The sequence below is a fragment of the Thermomyces dupontii genome (genome assembly GCF_041956625.1).
Source record: "Thermomyces dupontii strain NRRL 2155 unplaced genomic scaffold VTN31scaffold_4, whole genome shotgun sequence".
Taxonomy (NCBI): domain Eukaryota; kingdom Fungi; phylum Ascomycota; class Eurotiomycetes; order Eurotiales; family Trichocomaceae; genus Thermomyces; species Thermomyces dupontii.
The window spans coordinates 1,799,572-1,822,790 of NW_027192310.1; the positions used below are offsets into that span (position 1 = coordinate 1,799,572).

At 53.9% G+C, this 23,219-nt stretch overlaps 10 protein-coding genes across 10 annotated transcripts; 6 read left to right on the top strand and 4 right to left on the bottom strand.

Annotated features, from left to right (window-relative positions):
- Nucleotides 1-9: 9 nt before the first annotated feature.
- VTN31DRAFT_5178 (uncharacterized protein) lies at nt 10-882 on the bottom strand (the record flags this gene model as incomplete). Its single annotated transcript, XM_069405648.1, has 4 exons — nt 10-73; nt 132-162; nt 218-731; nt 787-882. The coding sequence occupies 4 exons, from the start codon at nt 880-882 to the stop codon at nt 10-12; spliced, it is 705 nt and encodes a 234-aa protein (XP_069260691.1).
- Nucleotides 883-1,287: 405 nt separating this feature from the next.
- On the top strand, nt 1,288-3,582 carry VTN31DRAFT_5179 (uncharacterized protein; the record flags this gene model as incomplete). Its single annotated transcript, XM_069405649.1, has 2 exons — nt 1,288-2,892; nt 2,944-3,582. 2 exons carry the CDS (start codon nt 1,288-1,290, stop codon nt 3,580-3,582), a joined length of 2,244 nt encoding a protein of 747 aa, XP_069260692.1.
- A 187-nt stretch (nt 3,583-3,769) lies between these two features.
- Nucleotides 3,770-4,762, bottom strand: VTN31DRAFT_5180 (uncharacterized protein; the record flags this gene model as incomplete). The annotated part of the gene is made up of 2 exons (XM_069405651.1): nt 3,770-4,664; nt 4,734-4,762. The coding sequence occupies 2 exons, from the start codon at nt 4,760-4,762 to the stop codon at nt 3,770-3,772; spliced, it is 924 nt and encodes a 307-aa protein (XP_069260693.1).
- Nucleotides 4,763-6,215: 1,453 nt separating this feature from the next.
- On the top strand, nt 6,216-7,585 carry VTN31DRAFT_5181 (uncharacterized protein; the record flags this gene model as incomplete). Its single annotated transcript, XM_069405652.1, has 4 exons — nt 6,216-6,386; nt 6,440-6,556; nt 6,617-7,112; nt 7,170-7,585. The coding sequence occupies 4 exons, from the start codon at nt 6,216-6,218 to the stop codon at nt 7,583-7,585; spliced, it is 1,200 nt and encodes a 399-aa protein (XP_069260694.1).
- Nucleotides 7,586-7,910: 325 nt separating this feature from the next.
- On the top strand, nt 7,911-9,020 carry VTN31DRAFT_5182 (uncharacterized protein; the record flags this gene model as incomplete). The annotated part of the gene is made up of 1 exon (XM_069405653.1): nt 7,911-9,020. One exon carries the CDS (start codon nt 7,911-7,913, stop codon nt 9,018-9,020), a length of 1,110 nt encoding a protein of 369 aa, XP_069260695.1.
- A 168-nt stretch (nt 9,021-9,188) lies between these two features.
- VTN31DRAFT_5183 (uncharacterized protein) lies at nt 9,189-11,410 on the bottom strand (the record flags this gene model as incomplete). The annotated part of the gene is made up of 5 exons (XM_069405654.1): nt 9,189-9,444; nt 9,504-10,246; nt 10,306-11,053; nt 11,112-11,221; nt 11,279-11,410. The coding sequence occupies 5 exons, from the start codon at nt 11,408-11,410 to the stop codon at nt 9,189-9,191; spliced, it is 1,989 nt and encodes a 662-aa protein (XP_069260696.1).
- Nucleotides 11,411-12,867: 1,457 nt separating this feature from the next.
- On the top strand, nt 12,868-17,210 carry VTN31DRAFT_5184 (uncharacterized protein; the record flags this gene model as incomplete). Its single annotated transcript, XM_069405655.1, has 2 exons — nt 12,868-14,583; nt 14,646-17,210. 2 exons carry the CDS (start codon nt 12,868-12,870, stop codon nt 17,208-17,210), a joined length of 4,281 nt encoding a protein of 1,426 aa, XP_069260697.1.
- Nucleotides 17,211-18,047: 837 nt separating this feature from the next.
- Nucleotides 18,048-18,894, bottom strand: VTN31DRAFT_5185 (uncharacterized protein; the record flags this gene model as incomplete). Its single annotated transcript, XM_069405656.1, has 2 exons — nt 18,048-18,584; nt 18,640-18,894. The coding sequence occupies 2 exons, from the start codon at nt 18,892-18,894 to the stop codon at nt 18,048-18,050; spliced, it is 792 nt and encodes a 263-aa protein (XP_069260698.1).
- A 434-nt stretch (nt 18,895-19,328) lies between these two features.
- VTN31DRAFT_5186 (uncharacterized protein) lies at nt 19,329-20,472 on the top strand (the record flags this gene model as incomplete). Its single annotated transcript, XM_069405657.1, has 4 exons — nt 19,329-19,439; nt 19,507-19,600; nt 19,651-19,990; nt 20,049-20,472. 4 exons carry the CDS (start codon nt 19,329-19,331, stop codon nt 20,470-20,472), a joined length of 969 nt encoding a protein of 322 aa, XP_069260699.1.
- A 1,179-nt stretch (nt 20,473-21,651) lies between these two features.
- On the top strand, nt 21,652-23,031 carry VTN31DRAFT_5187 (uncharacterized protein; the record flags this gene model as incomplete). Its single annotated transcript, XM_069405658.1, has 1 exon — nt 21,652-23,031. The coding sequence occupies one exon, from the start codon at nt 21,652-21,654 to the stop codon at nt 23,029-23,031; it is 1,380 nt and encodes a 459-aa protein (XP_069260700.1).
- Between the last annotated feature and the right edge of the window lie 188 nt (nt 23,032-23,219).

Below are 23,219 nucleotides of genomic sequence, written 5' to 3' on the forward strand. Positions count from 1 at the left end.
AAAGCACTGTTACTTTGCTATCTCTCGCAGCTTCTCGATCAGTTTCTCCCTCAGGAACGGACTCAGACCGAGACTACCCAAGGTTAGCGATCTTATATACCACCAAGAAGAAAAAAAAAAAAAGAACATACATTCCGTCCCGTGTAACAATTCGATACGTGCCTGCAATTCAATCAGCAACCTCTCCTCGCAGGAGAGCCATTCACACCAAACTCACCGCTAGATTGGTAATTCCCGTTCCCCCCGACAAAGTTCCCATTCCCATCCACCTCCAAACTCCCAAAGATATCCTCTGGCCAAGCGATCCGCCCAAACTCCGGCGGGCGTCGGCTGTCCGACACGTGGATCCAGCCTCCTCGGCCTCCAGAGCCCACACCTCCCTGCCCACTGGCTCCGCCTGCCGAATCGCCCCCCGTTGCGCCGCCGGTGCTGAACCCCGGCCCTCTCTTATTCCTACCGCGCTGCGGACCGAAAAAGATGCCTCCCGAGCCGAGATTCGCACCCGCCGTCGACACCATCACTTTGGCTTGGGCCTGGACCTCGGGATCCTTGGTCGCATTCTGGGAAAGCACCTCCTGCAAGATCTGGAGGAAGGTCGGGTTCTCTTGAAAGGAGTCTGGCGTGGGTGGGATTTTTGATGTCGTGCCAATGGCGAGTTCTGGTCTCGGGGGTTCTGTGGGTAGGAGAGACAAGATGTGCTTTCCGGGTGTTGAGGGATCAGGAAATGTATACTGGCGGCAGTTAGCGACAGAATCATTGGTATGGTCGAGCATGCGGCTTCGTTACAATATGAGGATTGCCCGGAAGGGTTGACACAGGTCGATACAACATCCACCGCGCACAACCCAGTGCGCGGGGCCTCCGCGTTAGTAATGAGGCCATTGTCGAGAAGAGTCAGAGGGCTGCGCCTTAACAATGGGCGTTGTTGGAGGTCGTAGAGGGATCGGTGACGTTATGGAATGTTGAAGCTCGAGACAAACAATGCAAACATCATGTGCTTTTGATCTTTTGCTTTCGACAGCTCCAGCTGCAGGTCTCGACTCCAAACGAGACAGACGGGCAACCTGCCTCGTTTTGCTCGTCGCAGCTTAGAGCCGAGACATGAATCGCTAATCGCGGCTATTTTTGCTCCGCTGCCCGTCGCTTGCGCCCGTGTGCTGCTCCTTTGTCCAGCCCGATGCCACCAGTCGCTACGAACTCATGGTCCTGTCATTGTCTGCTCGTTTCCCTTTTTTTTTTTCCAGGTCTCTTCCAAAGGTGATTCAATCTTAGTCCACGGCAAACAAAATGGCGACGCCGTCTAGACCCAATCCCGGTGCGACTCCGACGCACCTTACACCCTCTCCGCACCCATCGGCGGCACCCATGGGCCGACATCCGTCGCACAAATCGCCTTCGATGAGAACTCCATCCGTATCGGGTCACGTCCCTGGGCAACATCCGAGTACATCGACCCAACCGTACACGACACCGTTGGCGGCATCAACAGGCCTTGACGATCCGGTTTCGTTCAGCTCGCCATCTGCGCTCCTTGCGCTGGGCAGCTATACGGGGCTGAGCCCGGCGACGAATGGTCAGGATGGCCTTGGATCTGCTATCAATGATGGAGATATACAGTCATTGGGAATACAGTCACTAGGCTTAGGCGGTGCTGCGCGTGACCAGGGCGAAGAACGGAGAAAACACGTTGAGGAAGTCGTCCAACTTCTAGCCACGCGTCTCCATGGAAGGGGAGTGAGTCGGGAGGCTGTAGAAAGATTGGCGCAGTTGACCGGGTTTGAGTCGATATGGCAGGAGGATAGCCTCAACATTGCTGGGAACTTGGTCGATCTTGAGATTGAGTTTTATCCCGGCGAAGATCACGTCAAGGACGTCAGGCTCGCGTATGCTACTCCCGATACGCAAGAGGGCGAGCGTCGCGATGAGGCCACCGCCGTTCTCAAGCGCGATCTAATACAATCTCCGGAAGAGCGTGATCGGCGTGCTTGGAAGTCACTAAAGGGATTTCATCGTAACTTGAGTGTGTTGGCGAGACTTGACAAGCTTAGCCAGGAGGTGAATTGCTTTGAGGCCGTCGAGGGCTTGCACCAGAGTCTCCAAAGAATCTGGGAAGAGGAAACGAAGCGAGGAAGCTACCGCGGTACCTATGAACATCTCTGCCGGGGTGTGATAGGGCGACCGAGTTTGCACAGAGGACGCCGTTTAGGTATGGGCCTCGAGTACTGGGTGGATCGCCATCGGCTTCTCGATGCAAGAGATAAGAAACGGTCACCAGATGCTATGCATGTGGATGACCATGAGACGCAGGAGGATGCTGATGACGCCGACCACATCAAGCCACGGTGCCTCACGATTGAGTGCGGAGCGGGATTCCCGTCGTTGAAAGTGTCGAAAGACTGGGTTGGCCCAAATGTCTTTACTGCGACAGAAACGAACACTAGCTCCGATGAAGCCGACGCAACAGCGTCTATAGATTGGGTTGACCCGGGTAACGGCAACCAAAGTGATTCCATAGCTCTCGACAACGGCATGGCTGAGCCCGGTCCACAAAACCGCCGGTTCGTTGCCAAGCTGGAACCACCGGTTGACGTACCCTTACTCGCGGCGACTGAGGTATATCGACGTCTAGGGCTATTACTGCCGCAGGATTACCGCGTGGTAGTTTACGATGGGCTGCTGGTCCCAGCCGAGTTTAATGGGTCGGCCGTCCCTGGTGAGTCTTTGGAAACTGGAATTCGGAGCCGAAGGAAGAGTGTGGTGTCCTTCGATGCAGAGGGGCAACCGGTCCAAAGGCATCATAGCTACACTTTTCAGGCTTTTGAGGCTATTCCTGGCCGAACGCTTTCTGAGTTTCCCTTTTCCCACCCCCGACAGCTCACTGCTATCCTTCCGGTAAGTCTGCAATCGCTATCTTTTCTGCGTGGCCGGCTGACCAGAGCGGAGATTCTGCGGCAATACGGACTGGTGACTTCTTTGATTCAAAACACTTTTGCTCCTGGCGAGTCTAAAGAGAGCAAAACCCCTCCAGGCAATCAAATTAGTCAATCAACAGGAATGAATGGCAATTCGACAACAGTATCTGGGAAGACAGATCCGGACGATAGCCAGATCACCGTGTTGAGCAATGACGACCGGAACGAGGATTTCCTCGATCATCTGCTGGACGAAAACTCGGATGACCGTCAGATGACGGACGTTTTCTCCGAGACGCAGAATCACGCGCTCGGCTTCGACTACGGTCTTCGATCGGACGGAACGCAGCCGGATGATGTCCGGGTGGATATCACGCTCCGCACACTCTACGGGCAGGCCCCGTTGATTATGGTCTTGATTTCTATTCCAAACCCTGCGGTGCTGACATTCACGATGGTATCGATCCAGTTCGAAGTTCAGTTGAACGGACGGATCGATGTCAATCAAATTGTCGGATTATCGGATGATGATAGCGGCGTGCAGGGAGGCACCGAGCCCACGCCTGAGATGCGGAAGCTTCATGACGAGGTGCGTCGCGTGCTGGAGACCACGGAGGACCTTGGCATCCTGGTAGAATGGGTTCGAGAGCGATTACAGAGGCCGACATAAGAGCTGACCTGCGACCTCAGAGAGTGAATGACCAAAACTACCTAGTTACAAGCTACGTATGTACCACTTTCGACATACGAATACTGCCTTGAAAACCCAGAATAATAATTGGACACAACCAAGTCATACCCCTAACGCCACATTAGCAGAAGAAACAAACTTAGAGGAACAGAACGATGCTTGGCCATCATGAAGGCATAGATGAGGACCGAGCCTCGGGAACTCTTTGAGGGGCAAGCCCAACGCTCGGGCCACGCATATCAAAAACAACATACACGGATCTCAGAAACGTATTACCGAGCATGAAGTATTCCTCATTAGACGGCTGCACGCCGCCGTAGCATTCATTGTTGCCAACAGGTTGGTACTTCAGATGCTCGGACGGGATCGTGACGTTGAACACGCCCCCAATATTCAACGTGAACTCGGGCACGGTGGCGTCGCAGGGAACGTAGTATCCAGGCAGCGGCTCGTTCCTGTAGATGCCGACGTTGGAGTACACCTTTGCCGCGACCTCGTTCGGCGCCAGCAGAAGGGTGTAGCTGGTTTCGATCGTCGCCGCGCGCGTCTCGACGGCCGGATACCCACCGCCAAATGTGTATCCCTCCGTCTGGACCTTCCACTTGCCGTCGGTCGTGTCGGCGGGGGTGTATGCGAGCTCGCCGACATATTGCTCCGAATTGGTGAATCCAAAGTCGACGATGCCCGGCTTCCCGCCACCGCGGATCGCGATGCCGATGACCGGCTCGTCTAGCTGCGGTGCGACGTTGTCGAAGAACCCGCGCTGGCCCGCAGCGGTGTCGGAGCTCAGCGCGATCCCCACGGAACCGGAAAACGCGGGCCGTCGCGTTAGAAAGCTGTCCGACACCCAGTCGGCCACCAGGATTGATTGTCGTGGGTATTTGAGTTCGGAGAGCTCGATCTGGTCCTGCATGACCGTTGACCCCGTCACGGTGTCCCCGCCGACCGAGTGTTTTCCGCCTAGCTTCCAGCCGTCGGAGTTGATGGTCGAAGAAGAGCTGCTGGGCACGTAGTATGGATGCGATGTAGAGTTGGCTACGGCAGTTTGGGAGAGAACCCATCTGTGAGATCCCCGTTGAGAGTCAGCACACAACAAGACGATCGTCCTATGCAAAAGAGAGAAACCTCACAAATCTGCTATCCCGCTGTCGATCTGCATGTTCAAGATCGAATCCCCGACTTTGATGGGCGTAAGATAGATATCATTCGGAACTGAATACGTCGGAGCTTTGGAGCAACTACGCCGTCGACGACGCAATGAACCTGGGCCCTCTCCTGGCCCCTTGATGAAATGATCTCCTCCGTGTCTGCGGTATGATGGGACATGAACTTGTTCGACTGAGAACGAGAAGCGTCTTCGGTTTCCTTCCAGGGCGGCGCCTACGCAGGGCATGGCCAGTAAGCCGAGCACCGTTGCAATGATTCCAGCGAGGTGAACCATCTCGGATGAGTCCCTTCTGTTGAGCTCATTTAGAAGCCTCTTGTTCGTCGCATCGACTCGGCAAAATTTTCAATGAGTCTGTCGATACACCACGTCTTCGTACCTCAACCGAATGTGAAGAACTTGCGTATCCGTCTCATTGTGGCCGTTAATCTACTTTTATTTAACAAGAGAAAAAGTCCGCGGGGTTCTTTGAAGGATCAGAGTCGGAGTGTTTCATGCGACAAAGAAGCGTCTCAAAATAATCGTTCTCATCACGAGATTGGTCTCTACTCCACGTCATCCAAGTTTCGGACGTCATTGTATCCTGAACAATAGGTCGTTCATAATGCCCTTGTTTCGAATGAAACAGCTCTAAACAATGGACCACAAAGCGTTCTCACAAAGTGCCGGGATAGAGGAACAAAGAGCAGTTGTCTCCGGTACTACTTGATCCGGGCATTGAATCAACACCACGGGACGAAATGTTAGCAGGCTAGCATCGAGACCAACACATATCTCAATTTCTTTATTCTGCAAATACATGCTCCGTAAGTCTCTAGAATCATCCAATACATAATCAAACGGATCTAACTGGTCAGATTGAAGAAGTCGAGACCCGATGCCACTCTCTCAAAAGAATCACGTGATATATAAAAGCCCTAGGATCAAGTCCAAAGGTCGGCCAGACTCACTCGCCGGAAGACCGTGCGGAAGTCGAGCATGAATCTCTCTGCTCTTGACCGATTACCACCCATAGGGTATGCATTGCCCGATTCGAGAAGACCGTGTGGGAAAGTGGAAGACTTGGAGTTCCGAATATGAAGCCGCAACTGGTAGTTAGGCGTCGCTAAACTCCTTACCGATCCGGATATTTCGATACCTGCGACCATGAAACATTGCAACATGGCAGTTGATTCCCGCGATGGCTTTGAGGGTTGACGAGGAGAAGAACAACAGCGTCCCTCTTCATCTCAGGGACCGGCGGTCCGGATCTGAACCGAAAGCTACTGTAGCAGCAATTCCCCACCCCCACGCATCGTGGGCATGCATTATGTAACCTCCCCTCATTATCGAATCTCAACAGTTGCAGATCACATATCAAGTTGAATTGGCTCATGGACAATAAATAGATAATTGAAGATCTCGTAAATAGCCTTCTTGAGTCTTGAGGGAAATTGAAGCTTTCACCATGGATTCCTCACTGTCGACCCATCAAAACTACATCAACCGTCCAATCTCCGACCTCCCAACTCCAGCATTCATCCTGAGCCGTCCGGTTCTAGAGACTAATATCAAACGTCTACATGCCGACGTTGAACAGTTGGGGATCGATTTCCGGCCCCATGTGAAGACGTTAAAGGTCCGTACAGATTTCCTGCACGACGGCCACACGCTTACAGTGTCGCGTTCTAGACGATTGAGGTCACGCGCCTCATGCTCGGCGGCGGAAAATATCGCAAGATTGTAGCATCGACGCTCGCAGAGATTCGTGGAGCCTTGCCCTTGGTCAAGGAAGGAGTGTTGGAGGAGGTATATCAACCATGATGTACTCATTTTGGTGTTCGTTGAGCTGACTGACGCCCTCCGTAGGCACTCTACAGCCTGCCTATTCGTCCCTCTGCTCTGCCAGAGCTGGACGCCTTTACCAAGCAGTCTCTCCGAATCGTGCTCATGATAGACCATGAAGATCACATTGACATCCTCGAACAATACGCCAGTCGCACTGGACGAACAGCTTCATGGGACGTCTTCATCAAGATCGACGTGGGTACCCGTCGTGCTGGTCTTACCAAGGAATCCTCACGTCTCAATGCGCTCCTCAGTCGCGCCAACAAGTCCCCCGCGGTGTCCATTTACGGCTTTTACTGCCACGCTGGCCACTCGTATGCCAGCAAAAACGTTCCCGATGCTCTCAAGGCGCTGGAAGATGAGTTTGATGGTGTCTTTACCGCTGCAAGCAAGCTTGATGCTGCGTCGAGACAAAAGGGCCTTGTCCTCAGCATTGGCTCCACGCCGACGGCTCATGTTGTCGCGGGACTGAAACGGAGACTCGAGTCAGATAATATGAAACTGGAGTTACATGCCGGTGGGTTCTGATCTTCCGTCCTACAAGTTGAACCGACTCAACTCGAGCCCCTGATAGGAAACTTCCCCGCGAACGACCTTCAGCAAGTTGCCACCGGCTTAGTGACCAGCTCTGACCAGGCCGTCCGGCTTCTCACGGAGGTGTGCAGCATGTATCCAGAGCGGAACGAAGCGCTGATCAACGCTGGTTCCTTGGCCCTGACCAAGGAGACCGGGCCGATTAGCGGCCTGGCACGCGTTGTGGACAAGATGGACTGGGCTATCGTGCGTGTTTCGCAAGAACACGGAATCATCGGTTGGGCAGGGGAGGAAGGCAAGCCGCGGCAAGCAATTACAGATCATTTCAAGGTGGGACAGCAGGTCCAGCTGTATACGCAACATGCATGCATCGCAGCGGCAATGTACCATGTGTATTATGTGGTCGATGAGCAGGACATTGTCCGCGAGACGTGGCTTCCGTGGAAGGGGTGGTGAACATCCATCGATTTGCATGATTGTAACTCGAATTTTAGAACGCCAGTCTCAATACTATGTTCATAATACTATTGATGATGATGATATCAAACGGAGTAGAAAGCACCAGTCGCAATGCGGAGATCGGCCCTGCTGATGACTGATCCGATAACCGGATTGGGAGACTTGAGTTCACCGATCGGAGGTTAACCGAGGTACATACATAACGTCGAAGCTTAAGTAGCTACCCCAGATATACCCTTTCGCAGGAACCAGGCACAGTACATACATAAATGGCACACCGTTAAACCTATCTAGCCACTTAATCTTAAAGCCATTTTTCAGCATGGCATCTCGCTCGTTGAACTTGGCAAAGGCCCTGGCGGCCCGCTTCCCATGGACTACAACCCCTTTCATCGTCTCCGCGCCCATGCGCGGCCTTTCCAGCGCCGAACTCGCCGTGGCCGTCTCAGGCGCCGGCGGACTGGGCTTCATCGGTCCACGACCCAACCCCAAAGATTGGACACCCATGTTGGACAAGGCGCGAGACCTTGCCGCCAAGGCCCGGGCGGCCACATCTTCAGGGTCCCAGCTCACCCGCCTCCCGCCCGACTACCCGCTGCTACCGATCGGGATCGGGTTCCAGGTCTGGACAGACGACCTGGCGGCGGCGACGGCTACGGTGCAGCAGCACAAGCCCTGCGTGGTGTGGCTGTTTGCGCCGCGCAACGGCCAGGCCGAGCTGGATGAGTGGTCGCGCGCCCTGCGTGACGCGTCCCCCGATACGGAGATTTGGATCCAGATCGGGACGGTGGCCGAGGCGCGCGACATCCTCGCCAGTCCGACCCCGCCGGCCGTCGTCGTGGTGCAAGGGGCCGAGGCCGGCGGGCACGGTCGCGCAACGGACGGCATGGCACTGACTACCTTGCTCCCGGAGATCGCAGAGATTCTGGGACAGGAAGACAAAAGCATCCCCTTGCTTGCTGCTGGCGGCATCGTTGATGGCCGTGGTGTGGCTGCGGCTCTGTGCCTGGGTGCGTCGGGCGTCGCCATGGGGACCAGGTTCCTGAACGCCGTCGAGAACAATAACGTCCCCGCCGGGTATCAGCAGGAAATCATCCGGGTCCGGGACGCCGCGACGAGCACGACCCGGACGCAGCTCTACAATCACCTCCGGGGGATCACCACATGGCCGGAACAGTGGAGCCCGCGGGCGATCATCAATAGGACTTTCCGGGATCACCAGGCTGGCGTTCCCTTTGATGAGTTGAAGAAGTTGCATGACGAGGCGGCCAAATCTGGAGCGAACGCCTATGGACCGGACGGTCGACTGGGGGCTTACGTCGGCGCCGGTGTAGGCTTGATTCACGACATCAAGAGTGCTGAGGCCATTGTAAAAGATACACAGGCCGAGGCTGCTAGCATTCTGCGAGGTCTGTCATCGTTTATTTCTTGACTGACTTCCTTTTTTTTTCTTTTTTTTTTTTTTTTTAGCTGTATTTCGTGCTCTTGCTACAAATGCAAACCGAGATATTCTCATTACCTCAATACGTCCTTTATCGCCGACCAGAGCTCTTTCTATAAATTCAATTCTACGCTGTACACTCAGACTCAATCTCTCCCCTCATTCGAGTCCCTTTTCTCTTTTGGCTTTTGTGATAGCACACCGCCCCACTCGCGTCAGCTCAGTGACAAAGTTATCAATGAGTCTGGCATGTGCAATCTCGTTGAGAGTCAACCGACGAGTCCGGATCATTTTCAGCACATGGGGAACACGCGCAAGAAGGGCGAGGTCGTACTCCGCCTGCGGATCAAGTGGGTTGTGGAGGATGTTGCAGAAGATGATTAGCAGAGCGTAGAGAGGGTAGTAAAGGAGCATCCTAAACAAGATAAACATCAGCAACCGTGATGATGATGGCCTGAGGCTGAAGAACAGTACCAAAAAAAATCTGCAGCGAGTGTATGAACCGTTGACTCTAGGCAATACAGTGACGAGCGACACGCCTGAACCGATATCGCCAGACTGGAGGTCACGCCTTCGAACTCACAGCTTTGTGAGTTCCTCCATGCACGACACCGCCCGCTGGCACGGTGAATTGTCGCCACGGCATGGTGGTAGGCGAGGCGCAGGACGACGGCTTGCATATCCATGCGAGTGTAGTTGCACGGGTCTTGCGTGAAGGTTAACGTGGGCCGATAGGGCGCAGGAATGGACAGGCGCCACTGCTCCAGCTCGTCATCCAGTTCCCGGATATCTTTGAGGATTTCAGCATCGGACTTGTGACACGCTTTGAAGGAATACAGCGCGGCGTGTGCCTTGGAATGGATGATGGAGAGTTTCAAATCCAGCGGGTACATAGGAACGAATGGGTCCTGATTAGGGTTTTGAGGATCTCGTGTCCGGTACGCAAGCTCCGAATAATGCGGCGGCAGAGTCAGGTCACAATAATCATCGACTAGGAGCGGCGGGTGACCAGTCCGTTGGCAAATGCCTTTATCCATGGAATAGCACAGCCAAAATAGGTTTCGAATATGCATTTTGGTTCGGGCCTCTTTGTCCATGGTCGGCGTCGGGTCTACGGGCTGCATTATGTGACCTCCAAGCATGGTGACAACTCGACATGCGACGGCCAGGACGATTTCCGATGACTTGAAAGCGCCAACGAAAGTGTGGAACAGACACTAGACCCAAGTATCAGCGGCTGTCGCGCGTGTTTGTTGATGGTTCGCAGAGCAAATACCAGCATGACCGCTGCTTGCAGTCCATCCATCATCGAGGCCTGCTCGAACTGGGTTACCAAGTGCCATGACGTGCTTGCGCACTCCTCAGGGCTCATCTTTAATGACCTCTTGTATCTTTCACCATCGAAAACCGAAACAAGCGCCAGAAAGCCAAATACTGCCGCTCTGGCCATCAACACCTTAGCCCTCTCCGAAACCTGCAAGGGTGAATAGGCCATATTTAACGTGTCCTGGAAAAGAACGGGATCAAGGACGGGGAACACCGAGCGGAGTTTCGAATTAGCAAACCCGGCAAGAAAGAATTCCAGGGCAGCCCGATCGGGCAGCTCGACGGACAAAGAGCCAGAATTGATACCAATAGACAGAAGGTTCGCTCCATTGGAGTGGCGATTATTCTGCCATAGCGGCCCAAATCCCTGCAGTATGTCAAAATTGCTATCTTCACCAGTCTTTTCCTTGATCCATTGTTGGCCCTCGGGCGAAAACAGCGGCAATCCATTGTGCGAGCTAATCTGACCTAAGTTGCATCCAGCAAAATGCATCCTGCCAAAAGCGCATGGCTGTTGAGTCGGGTTGTAGTTGTACACTGGTGGAAATCCGGAAACAGGAGTTGACTGGGGGCGGCTGAAGCCATCAATTGATATGATATTAATGGCAGGATCGCTTTTTGCTTGTCCTTGATCGAGGTTACTAGTAGCCAAGAAGTTCTCTATTCGCTCTATGCGTTCAGACAGAGTCAGATCCCGTCTAAGCAAGAGTCACGTTAGTGCATCCTTGGGATTTCGTTCCATTCTTCTCGACCTACTTTGGCTCGTCCTTTTTCTTCCTGCGGCCGCCGACCACCCGGTCGAAGGTGCAGGGCAGATAGTGATGCTTGCACCAGTTACATTGCGGTTTCACGGCGTCGCATTGTATCTGGGACGACTGTCAGAGTGATGCGACATCTGAAATGAGGATTGCGGGAAGGCGAGCCTTTCGCTTATAACACGAGTCGCAAGCTCTTGCTGTTCGCTTGCGCTTGGGAGGAGCATTATTCTCAGCGGGTATGGGTTGGCCCTCAACTCCGTCTTTCGAGGACGTCGAAACCGGCGACGGATACTGCATGACGTGGGATGGGAGTTCAGACAATAGGTCCAGGTAGGCCGACAAGCGACCTCATGCATCGGCCTGTCGTCTATGATGAGCAAGCTACTGTAGTAGGCTAGTTAATTCAGATGTTTCCAAGTTCCAGTAGGGATCTACCATTGTTGATCGAACTCCTGGCCTGCAATTCTGAACAAAGACTCGATGGTCGTCTGTTAAAGTTCCGATAAGAGCACGTTCCGCTTAACTAATCAATCCCAGGCCGAGCTTAGCCTATTGGGACGTGAGGAATTGCCGCGAGGTTCCACAAATCTTGATATTATTCTTCCGCTTAGTCAGCGGCTTGCCCGAGGTGAGCTTTTCTAGATTTTGTCCATGGACAAGGAAGCGGATTACCTACTATATACATAACTACTAGTTACTACATAGCCTGTAGGTTATTTTTGCATTATTGATTCCAGAATGTCGATCAAATGTGAAACAGCTTTGGGATGGCGAATTGGTGAGTCTCGAGACTTTGAGTATTAGTGCATATCAGCTCTTCAGCTTCAATCTTTCAACTTTGATATGAATGAATCATGAAGACGACTCACAAAGTAGTCTACTGGACCAGCACATTCTCCAACCTCAATGCATCTCCTGCGCCTCCCGCATCTCGTATCAATATCGATTACGCTACAAGGACGTTGGCACAAGCAATTCCCGAAACAACGATGGATCGATGATTCATCTACTTGAAAGTAGAGTCCATTCTAGACCGTTAGATACCTACTTCAAGTACGGACACGAATCTCAACAATGCACAGCCTTAATAATAAAAATGAACACGCCAACCGGACTAACTTCAGCCCTATCAATTACCATGAATGGGCACCAGGTGGCAGGCAGCCGCATTTCGGCTAACCGATCGTTCTCCTCAGATTGACTGTCATTGACAACATGCAAATTGCAACCCGCCCCCGTCCGCTGCGCAGCTCGAGGAGTCTACGGATCATCCTGCACCTGAACCTTCGTAAGTTACCGAACAGCTCAACCACCCATCAATGCTTAGGTTAGCTCCGACAGCCGAGCAATCGCCCAATCACGGGTTATGAATTGCTGACTCAGCGGGATCGGAGGTTCCAAACGCCGGAACTTGATTGGCTGCCAACGTGCTCCTTGGTCCACAGCGTCGGGACTCGGGAGATCTCTCGTTTTCTCGTTTCAAGGGTTTCGGGAGCTTCAACGGAAAGTCAGGATCTTCGCCGTTTGGAGACTCGGAGAACTCGAAAGTCGGGAGGATGTCCATCCGATTTAGCATTAGATTGGCTCGATTACGAGCTGGGAGCAAAACAGGAGCCGGATCGACCCGTACGTAAGACGTCAAGACTTCAAGTTGGTCCGTCACTGTCCTCCGTCATGTCGACGAGGTACAAAAGGGCATCAACGACCCCGTAGAATGATTGATCTCCAAGCAATGGACATTCGGTCTCAGCATGATGGCTGATAGAATAGCCCCAACGCCATCCGACTCCGCGACCGTCTCGGTCCGATCCGAAGCGGGTGTCCAACCCGCTGAAGAGATCAAAGGTTCATCGCCTCAAGGCAATGAGTGGCACCTCAAACACAAGGTCCAGGAGTTCAAAGCCCGAGAAGACAGATCGGGTTTCAAGCCACGGGAACTCGGCGTAACGTGGACGAACGTGAATGTTGATGTTATCAGCGCGGAAGCTGCCATTAATGAAAACATCGTCTCGCAGCTCAACATCCCCAAGCTCGTCAAGGAGGCGCGCAACAACCCTCCCCTAAAGCGGATTCTCAGCGACAGCCATGGATGCGTCAAGCCCGGCGAGATGCTCCTGGTGCTTGGCCGCCCCGGCTCGGGTTGCACGACTCTGCTCAACATTCTCGCCAACCGCCGCCGCGGATATGCATCGGTCGAAGGCAACGTATGGTACGGCTCGATGGACGTCAAGGAGGCGGCCCGCTACCGCAGCCAGATCGTCATGAACACTGAAGAGGAGCTCTTCTATCCGACGTTGACTGTGGGCCAGACAATGGACTTTGCGACCAAGCTCAAGGTGCCTGCCCATCTTCCCGACGGCGTGGACTCGGCCGAGGCATATCGCATCGAGATGAAGAAGTTTTTGCTGGAATCCATGGACATCCAGCACACGCATGACACCAAGATCGGCAACGAGTTTGTGCGCGGCGTATCTGGAGGAGAGCGCAAGCGAGTTTCCATCATCGAGACGCTGGCCACCCGAGGCTCGGTGTTTTTCTGGGATAACAGCACCCGCGGACTGGATGCCAGCACGGCGTTGGAATACGCAAAGGCGATTCGTGCGATGACGGACATTCTGGGTTTGGCGTCGATCGTCACTCTCTATCAGGCGGGCAACGGCATCTACGAACAGTTCGATAAGGTCCTGCTTCTCGACGGAGGTAAACAGATCTACTACGGCCCAATGAAAGAAGCGAGACCGTTCATGGAAAACCTGGGATTCATCTGTCGGGAGGGTTCGAACGTGGCCGACTTCTTGACGGGAGTGACGGTGCCGACTGAACGACTTGTGCGTGCCAGCCATCAATACACCTTCCCTCGGAACGCGGATATGCTGCTGGCTGAGTACGAGAAATCACCCATCGCCGCCCGCATGCGACAGGAATACGACTATCCGACCACGGAGGAGGCGAAACGCCGGACCGAGGCCTTCCGCGAAGCAGTGTCGGTTGAGAAGAGTCCCCGACTGCCCAGTTCCAGCGCCATGACGGTCGACTTTGTCTCTCAGGTCAAATCAGCAGTCGTGCGGCAGTATCAGATTCTCTGGGGCGACAAAGCAAGCTTCATGATCAAGCAACTCTCCTGCGTCGTTCAGGCATTGATCGCCGGTTCGCTGTTCTACAACGCTCCCGACAATAGCGGTGGTTTGTTCCTCAAGGCCGGTGCACTGTTCTTCTCGCTGCTCTTCAACAGCTTGTTGTCCATGAGCGAGGTCACCGAGTCCTTCACTGGCCGCCCGGTCCTCATCAAGCACAAGAGCTTTGCCTTTTACCATCCTGCAGCGTTCTGCATCGCCCAAATCACGGCGGACATTCCGCTTATCATTCTCCAAGTCACGTCCTTTACGATCGTTATGTACTGGATGGTCGGCCTGACAGCAACCGCCAGCGCGTTCTTTACACACTGGGTGATTGTCTTCTCAACCGCAATGGTAAGTGCCTGCCTTTCTTCAGCATTGGTCTCTACCAAATGAAAAGCTGACGGTATAAACAGTGCATGACAGCAATGTTCCGTGCCATTGGTGCCGCTTTCAAAACATTTGACGGAGCCTCCAAGGTGTCCGGGTTGGCCATCACCGCGACAGTCATGTACACCGGGTACCTGATTCAGAAGCCTGACATGCACCCCTGGTTCGTCTGGATCTACTGGATTGATCCCTTGGCGTACGCTTTCGAGGCGCTGTTGAGCAATGAGCTTCACGGAAAGACCATTCCTTGCGTCGGAGTCAACCTCGTCCCCAACGGCCCGGGTTACATGGATTCGGCGCTCCGTGATTTCCAGGCGTGCGCCGGTGTCGGAGGTGCCCAGCCTGGCTCGTCGGTCGTCTCTGGAGATCAGTATCTGAAATCGCTGTCCTACAGCCATTCTCATGTGTGGCGGAATTTCGGCATTGTCTGGGCGTGGTGGGCTTTGTTTGCCGCCATTACGATCATCTTCACTACCCGCTGGCGCTCCTCTTCGGAGAATGGACCGTCGCTGCTGATTCCCCGCGAGAAACAGAAGAAGGTTCGTGTCCGGCAGCCAGTCGATGAGGAATCGCAGGCGCAGGAGAAGAGCGGCGTGAACAGTGCGACCGACACCGGCTCGACGGTCGCCGCCGCCGATCGCGACAATTCGGATGCCATCAAGAAGAACGTTGTCCGCAACACCTCTGTGTTTACCTGGAAGAATCTGACGTACACGGTCAAGACGCCGTCCGAAGACCGGGTCCTCTTGGACAATGTACAGGGTTGGGTCAAGCCGGGCATGCTGGGCGCGCTGATGGGTGCCTCTGGGGCCGGAAAGACAACTCTGCTCGACGTTCTGGCCCAACGCAAGACCATGGGCACCATCCACGGATCGATCATGGTGGACGGAAGACCCTTGCCCGTTTCCTTCCAGCGCTCTGTCGGCTACTGCGAGCAGCTCGATGTGCATGAACCATTTGCCACCGTGCGTGAGGCTCTCGAGTTTTCCGCCCTCCTCCGCCAGCCTCCCGAGGTACCCCGCGAAGAGAAACTCAAGTACGTCGATGTCATCATCGATCTGCTGGAGCTCCACGACATCGCCGACACCCTCATCGGCCGGGTCGGCGCCGGCTTATCGGTGGAACAACGCAAGCGCGTCACCATCGGCGTGGAACTGGTCGCCAAGCCTAGCATTCTGATCTTCCTGGACGAGCCCACCTCCGGTCTCGACGGACAGTCGGCGTTCAACACGGTCCGGTTCCTGCGCAAACTGGCCGATGTCGGGCAGGCCGTGCTGGTCACCATCCATCAGCCGTCGGCGCAGCTGTTTGCCCAGTTCGACACGCTCCTGCTGCTCGGCATGGGAGGCAAGACGGTGTACTTTGGCGAGATCGGCGACAATGGACAGGCCGTCAAGGCCTACTTTGAACGATACGGTGCGCCGTGCCCTCCGGATGTCAACCCCGCGGAGCACATGATAGATGTGGTGTCCGGATCGTTGTCGCAGGGCAAAGACTGGGCCCAGATCTGGCTGCAGTCCCCGGAGTGCGCAAAAGTCACGCAGGAGCTGGATCAGATCATCGCGGAGGCCGCGGCCAAACCTCCGGCGACCGTGGACGACGGCCGCGAATTCTCGACGTCGCTGTGGGAGCAGACCAAGCTCGTCACCTGGCGGATGACCGTGTCCCTGTTCCGCAACACCGACTACATCAACAACAAGATGATCCTGCATATCATAACCGCGCTGTTCAACGGCTTCACCTTCTGGATGATCGGCGACCGCGTGGCGGACCTGCAGCAGCGGCTCTTCACCATCTTCAACTTCATCTTCGTGGCTCCCGGTGTCATTGCGCAGCTGCAACCTCTATTCATCGAGCGCCGCGACATCTACGAGACGCGTGAGAGCAAGTCCAAGATGTACTCGTGGAAGGCCTTCGTGACGGCCCTGATCGTCTCCGAGCTCCCTTACCTCTGCATCTGCGCCGTCCTGTACTTCCTTTGCTGGTACTACACGGTCGGCTTCACGACGGACTCGGACCGCGCCGGCGCCATGTTCTTCGTCATGCTCATGTACGAGTTCCTGTACACGGGCATTGGGCAATTCATCGCGGCCTATGCGCCCAACGCCGTCTTCGCCGCGCTCGCCAACCCATTCGTCCTCGGTACGCTCATCTCCTTCTGCGGCGTCCTGGTGCCCTATGAGCAGATCCAGGCGTTCTGGCGGTACTGGATCTACTGGATCAATCCGTTCAACTACATGATGGGCAGCCTTTTGACCTTCAACATGTGGGGGATCAAGGTCGAATGCTCGGAATCCGAATTCGCGCGCTTCAATCCACCAAACGGCACCACCTGCGGGCAGTACCTCGAGGGTTACATGCAGGGCCTGGGCGCCGGCGCGAACCTCATCAACCCGGACGCCACGTCCGATTGTCGTGTGTGCCAGTACCGCTCTGGCAGTGACTACCTCAGGACCATCAATCTGAAGGAATATTACTATGGATGGCGCGATGCGGGCATCGTGGTCATCTTCGTTCTGTCATCGTATGCTTTGGTGTATGGTTTGATGAAGTTGCGGACCAAGGGGTCGACGAAAGCCAAGTCGGCATAAATGCTATATTCTGCCGTGGTACCGGAGAACCGAGCATTGGAGGATAGAGTGGATTGTTGCATTTTTCTTTTGTCGATCATTGTGTTAATAATAATCATACACTCTACTGGGTGTTTCTGATCTTGCCCATATGTTGATGTTCTTGCATGACAAGGGAAAACAGGAATGAGGATTCCCGTCAATTTGTTCGTTAGATGGTCAATGTCATAGATTCAGTGAAGTTATCTACTTTTCTCGTCAGCAAAATGTTCAAGCCAAATATCTCAGAAAGAAGCAAAATCAGTTGTCAGTGGTTTGATCAGAACAGATGCACAATATAATCAACAAGCGCCAATGGCGAATTCATTTGGGGTTGAAACAGTATCTAGGCATATCATCATGGAAAAGCAGTGAGATTGAGAACATCAAGTCTTACCTCTAGGGTATCAAAGTCAATTGTGCAATGCGACTGAATGAAGCATCCAAGAAATGTGTGTGGGTGAAGTTGGAGAAATCATGAGGAAAAAATCCTCCTCGGATCTGATTGCCAAGAGGCGGAAGTCATGTCACGTGATTATACCATTGGCAGTTGTAAGTGCTCTGGTATTCTGTCTTGAGGCTGCTCTGACGACGCAATGGCTAAATGATTAGTAGTCAAGAGCGTCCTGCCTCATGTAAGAATCTGCTCCTCCAACTGTCCAAGCAGTATCTTCGACGTTCAAACTGCGTCGACAGACTGTCATTCGTAGATGAAGAACTTTGACCGCATGGAGTGAGCTGATTGCAAGTGACTGCATCGCTAGCGCTAGTCAGAGCAACTTGCTGAATGGTATTCCGACCGAAACGAAAGCTGCGGCATCATCGCTGTTCGTCGGTTTCTTTCAGGAGTGACCAGAGCTCACGCGCCTCCTGCAGTGCCTTGCTGTCAAGCTTGTCGTTCTCTGTACGGTCGGATGGAACTTCTGCCGCTGGTTGTTGAACCTCATAACCCTCGGTCTTCAACTGCTCGAGGAGACGCTCAACACGTTCTTTGATTTTGTCCATGTCCTGTATTTCATTCCTCGTTCGTTCCAATTGTTCTTCCATCATAAGAATCAGCGACTCGCGCGCCTGGTGCGGCCGATAGAGGTTCAGCAGATGATGCGCATTGATGAATAGGTTTCGAATGTCTTCTAGCTTTGGTTCGAATTGCTCCGGTGCTACTGCAAGGATGCCGACGAACTCGAGGAAGTTGAGAAGAAGCGACTTGCTGATCTTGAGGAGGTAGTACGCGTGGTTCAGCGGTCGGCCATCCTTTGTAAGCGCTGCTTCTTCTCCGCCCGCATCTGTTGCTGGCGGGGACGGGTAGAGTTGCTCGATGCCTTGCTCTTTTAGAGACGGTAGAGTGCCCGACAACTGTTTGAATCAGCATAAACATGGTATCGGAGGGTTTGGTTGCTCCATATCATACACTCTGCAGTTCTCCGAATACGCTGTACGATCCGGAAGTCGGCGCCTTCGGTGGAATCAGATATTTCAGCTCAGGAGGCACGTCCAGTGCTTGCAGTTCGCTGGGCAGCCATTTTTTCTTGGGATGCTCTCCTCGTGATTTGGTAGCTTCGGCCTTAATGTTCTCGAGCTTCTCGACGTTCTCCGGAGTAAAATGCTTCCACAACGGCGGCGGCGGTGGGAAAACGGCGAGAGGACGAGAGCCTCCTTCGGCCATGGTAATGCGGCGTAGCTGTCAAGGGCCGGGAAACCGGGCACACATAAGATTTTCGCTAGCGTTTAGACCAGAAGAAAAACAAAGATGCTATTAAACTGGGTTGAAGGAAAGGGCGGTATTCTGGTGAGTTGACACCAATCAATTGGAAAGAAAGCTTGCGAGCTTTTTCACCTCCGAACACGGGGAAAGGAAATGGTAACTTTAGCCTACCTGAGCCAAAGGCGGAAAAGCTCACCACTTCTCGGCTCTTTCTTCCACCCTAGGAATTGAAGTCATATGAGCCTATTTGCGACGATTATTCGTTGCTCCTTGTTCTGCATTGGCCTTACCCGTGTCTTAATGTTTGCGAAATGTCGCCGTGTGCCATCGATCTCGTACCACTACTTTGAGCTCTCCCGGTTATTCAGCCGCATCGTTCCCGGCTGCTCGCCAGCATGACGCTGGTGACCCGCCCCGGCATCCTGGGGGCGTCCGTCCGATTTTGGAAGAAAAGCTATGCAGCTGATTATATCACTATTGTCGTGCTGGCTATTTCTGTTCTTTTGGTGAGTGCAGTGCACTCTGCAGAAGTAACGACCGGAGTCGAGACTGACACCCAGGGTCTTTTTACAGATGCACCTCTTCCTGCGGCCTTTCCATCGCATGTTCTACATCGACAACCTTGCAATTCAATACCCGTATACGCGCCAAGAGAGGGTTCCTCAGAGTAGGTCGCCGCCAGTTGCGGGTGACGAGAGCTATGACTGATTGCTACAGTATGGTCAATTATATACTCGGGAGTCTCGCCGTTGGTCCTAATTTTCGTCTGGGGCCTGGTCGCCCGGTTTGACATGCACAAGCTCCATGTTTCAATCCTTGGTCTGCTATCTGCACTGGCCATGACGCCGTTCATTACCGGCATCATCAAGAACTCAGTCGGACGCCCTCGACCGGACTTGATTGCCCGCTGTCAGCCCGAGGAGGGCACGCCGGAACATACTCTGGTGACTTACGCCGTCTGCACCCAACCCAATGAGCATATCTTACGGGAGGGGTGGAGAAGTTTTCCCAGCGGACATAGTAGTTTCGGCTTTGCCGGATTAGGATATCTGGCTTTGTAGGCGCATCCATCTCCGTTGCATGGGCTTGATGATGATCACTAACCCTCCCGGCAGGTTCATATCTGGGCAATTACACGTCTTTCGACCGCGGGCTGATCTAGCAAGCTGCTTCCTGGCACTTTTACCCCTCCTAGGCGCCTTGCTTATTGCCATCTCTCGGTGCGAAGACTACCGTCATGATGTCTGGGATGTCACCAGCGGAGCTGTCCTGGGAAGCGTCGTGACATACTTCTCGTATCGCCGTTTCTATCCTCCCCTGCGATCCTCGCGATGCGATGTACCATACAAGCCCGATGATGCGATCAACGAGTTCAGAAGGCTTTCTAGTGACGAGGAAAGCCAAAACTACTGGCCACGGCGAGAGCGCCGTCGCCGGCATTCCACGTCCTCCGACGTGGATGGGGGAAGCAGTGCGGGATCGCTGCATATGAATGACGTCGCGGTTGATCCTACCCGTCGAACAATGAACCTTCATTGATTTCTGCGGTTGGCGTTGTCTGTGTAAGCGCAGGCTATTCTGCCTTTCCATCCATACCCTTGCATAGTCTAGAACTGGGGCCTTTGCATCATCCGGTGTTTAGGCAGTGGCTAGAAATCAATATTGACATTCCATACGAACTCTTCTCTCCGCTGCCCGATTGCCTTCCAATTCCAAAGCACCCACGATATTCACGTGCCTTTTGCGAAGGCAACCAAACTCTGGGCGCGCTTTGATCCTACTTAAGCGCCACTGATGAAGAGCAGACACGATTAACGCGCGAAAATCGCGCCAAACTCGCGTCACTTCACCGGGAACCCGCTCCGCGCAGCGCGCTCCGAGCCAATCACATCCCCCGACACCAGTCTTGGCACCCGGCGCGTATCATACATAGGCGGTTCACGGTTCGGGTGCCCGTATCACGGTTCACCACTCCACCCCCACCCGTTGAAAAACGCCAAGGCACCTCCCGGCCTCATTCTCAATCCTCGCCGGGACGTCTATTGGTGCATTGTTTCTCTCTTTATGCAAGCCCCCGGTTCAACTCGGCAGGGAAAATGTCGTAATGCCCCGTGTGCTTTCCCTTCCCCAACCGCTCAGATTCCGCGAATGGTGGGAATGTTTCCCGCGTTTCATGAGATCATACCATGATCCCTCCGCGTTGAGGAAGATCGCCTTCGCGAAAGACCGACGCTAATGCGGTGCGATGGACCCGACAGCCAAAACTGCCAAAGCTCTGCAGCTGCAGTCCGCGCATCGTAGAGCCAATCCCGTGGGTTCTGCTCATCGGAGATGAGTCACGTCGATGGCCAGTGGTCCTATGGACCTCTTCTCTTTTCCCTGCTCGCGTTTTTCGTGATTTTCTTCGCGTGTATGGAGGATGATAGTACAGTAGGCTAGTGGTTTATGGCTCTGCTTATCTTGATCGAGGCGCCCCTCTCCGGCTTGTCTATGTGGTGTGCTTTCTTTTGTAAACAAAGTTGTTGGGACGAGTTATAGGAGAGGGATCCCCGCAATATTAGTGTTTCATTTCAAAGCAAACCTCTTATTGTCAATTCAGAGTACAATCGCCAGACCGCTCCGACGGAACGGAGTAGTCGTGAGAGAACCTCGAGAAACAAAAATCAAGCAACCACATCAAACCAGTGTCTAAACCAGACGACATGAATCCTTGTCAACATGGCGCCTACATCCGCACTTACACGATTCTGGCGCACAGATCTCGCTCGCGACGGAGTACTCGAGCTTCTCGAGAGAGAAGACCTCGAGAACCTTCGTCTCGTGTGCCGTGACTTGAGCGCTCCCGTGGCGCGGATGCTGTTCTCAGACCTTCGCATCACGTTCCGCAACAGCACATTCATCAAGCCGGCGCGCATGGCAGCGCTGAAGCGCATTGGCGGTCACGTCAGGACGTTGACCTTTGTCATGCCGCACACCCAGGAGACTTTCTTGCCACCGCTGCTCGACCCGATAACGGGGGAGGAGTTGACCTTTGTCTATTTCCCCCAGATTCGGGAGCCGGACGTGTCCTCCCGTCAGAATGAGCCAAAGTATGGCAGCTGGGAAATGAACGAGCTGCTAGTCAAGCAGTATCCGACGCTGTTCCATGCGGCCACCAACGTGCCGTCCTTCGTTCAGGCATTGTCGTGCATGCCATCGCTACGGTCATTGAAGATCGCCTGCAGCGGACAGGCGGCAACGCATCGCTACCGGCGAAGTGTGGTGGACTATGCCCTGATCTCCCTGCGCATCGCCGTGGAGCGAGCACCGCTCAGATCTCTCGAATCATTGTGTCTGCAACCGATTCATCCGGGAGGCATTCATTACTTACGGCCCATTATGGGATTCGGGACTTCGCCCGCCAGCTGCAAGCGGTGGAGCCTGATCAGAAACCTGGTGCTTCACATCGATAGTTTCCCTACCGAGCAGGGGCAATCCATGGATCAGCTCAAGATCCTCCATTCGTACCTGCAATGCTTCCCAAACTTGCAGAACCTGGACTTCTGCTGGAACGGCGCCAAAGGTCCATTCCCGCTGTCGCTCTCCAGCGAGCCGGCGCTCTGTACGCCATCGCCGAGAACCGTGTGTCCGGCAAGATACAACTGGCCACTTCGGCCGCTCAAACTACGGAACCTGCGGTACATGTCCCTTCGTAATGTGATCGTCGATGCCTCGCAGGTGGCCAGCTTTACCACAGAGCATCGCCACTCCCTAGAGGAGTTCGATTTCGAGGACACGGTTCTCCGAAGCGGTACATGGGACGATGCGCTGGCTCCGCTGACTCGCATGTCCGACAAGGAACATGGAGTTCGGGTAGAGGAGGCCGAAGTCCCAATCATGCTGAGCCCCGAGGAGCCTTCGATGTATTTCAAACCAACCATCCTTTCACCGACTCCAGCCACCCACCATCGGCGACGGAGAACTCGGAAACGCAGACATCGAGAACATGTTGGTGATCGTTCTCAGAGCAAAGCAAAGGCCCGTGAGGTGCACTGGTTGAGCCCGGAACATCTAAAGCGATTCATCCAGTCGTCGGTATTGTTTAGTAGTTGGCGGTGATGTCAACCATACAAACGAATAATGACTTCTGAAAGATTAGTGGTATTGATGGGTCATGACCATCCGTTCGTTAGGTCTCATACTGGAGTTCAAATGGCAATGCTTGACTGGTGTCAACACATGACAGTTCAAACTGTCGATCCGGGGTTTTTTGATGCCCCAGCATTCAGGCATAAATACCGAGTAGC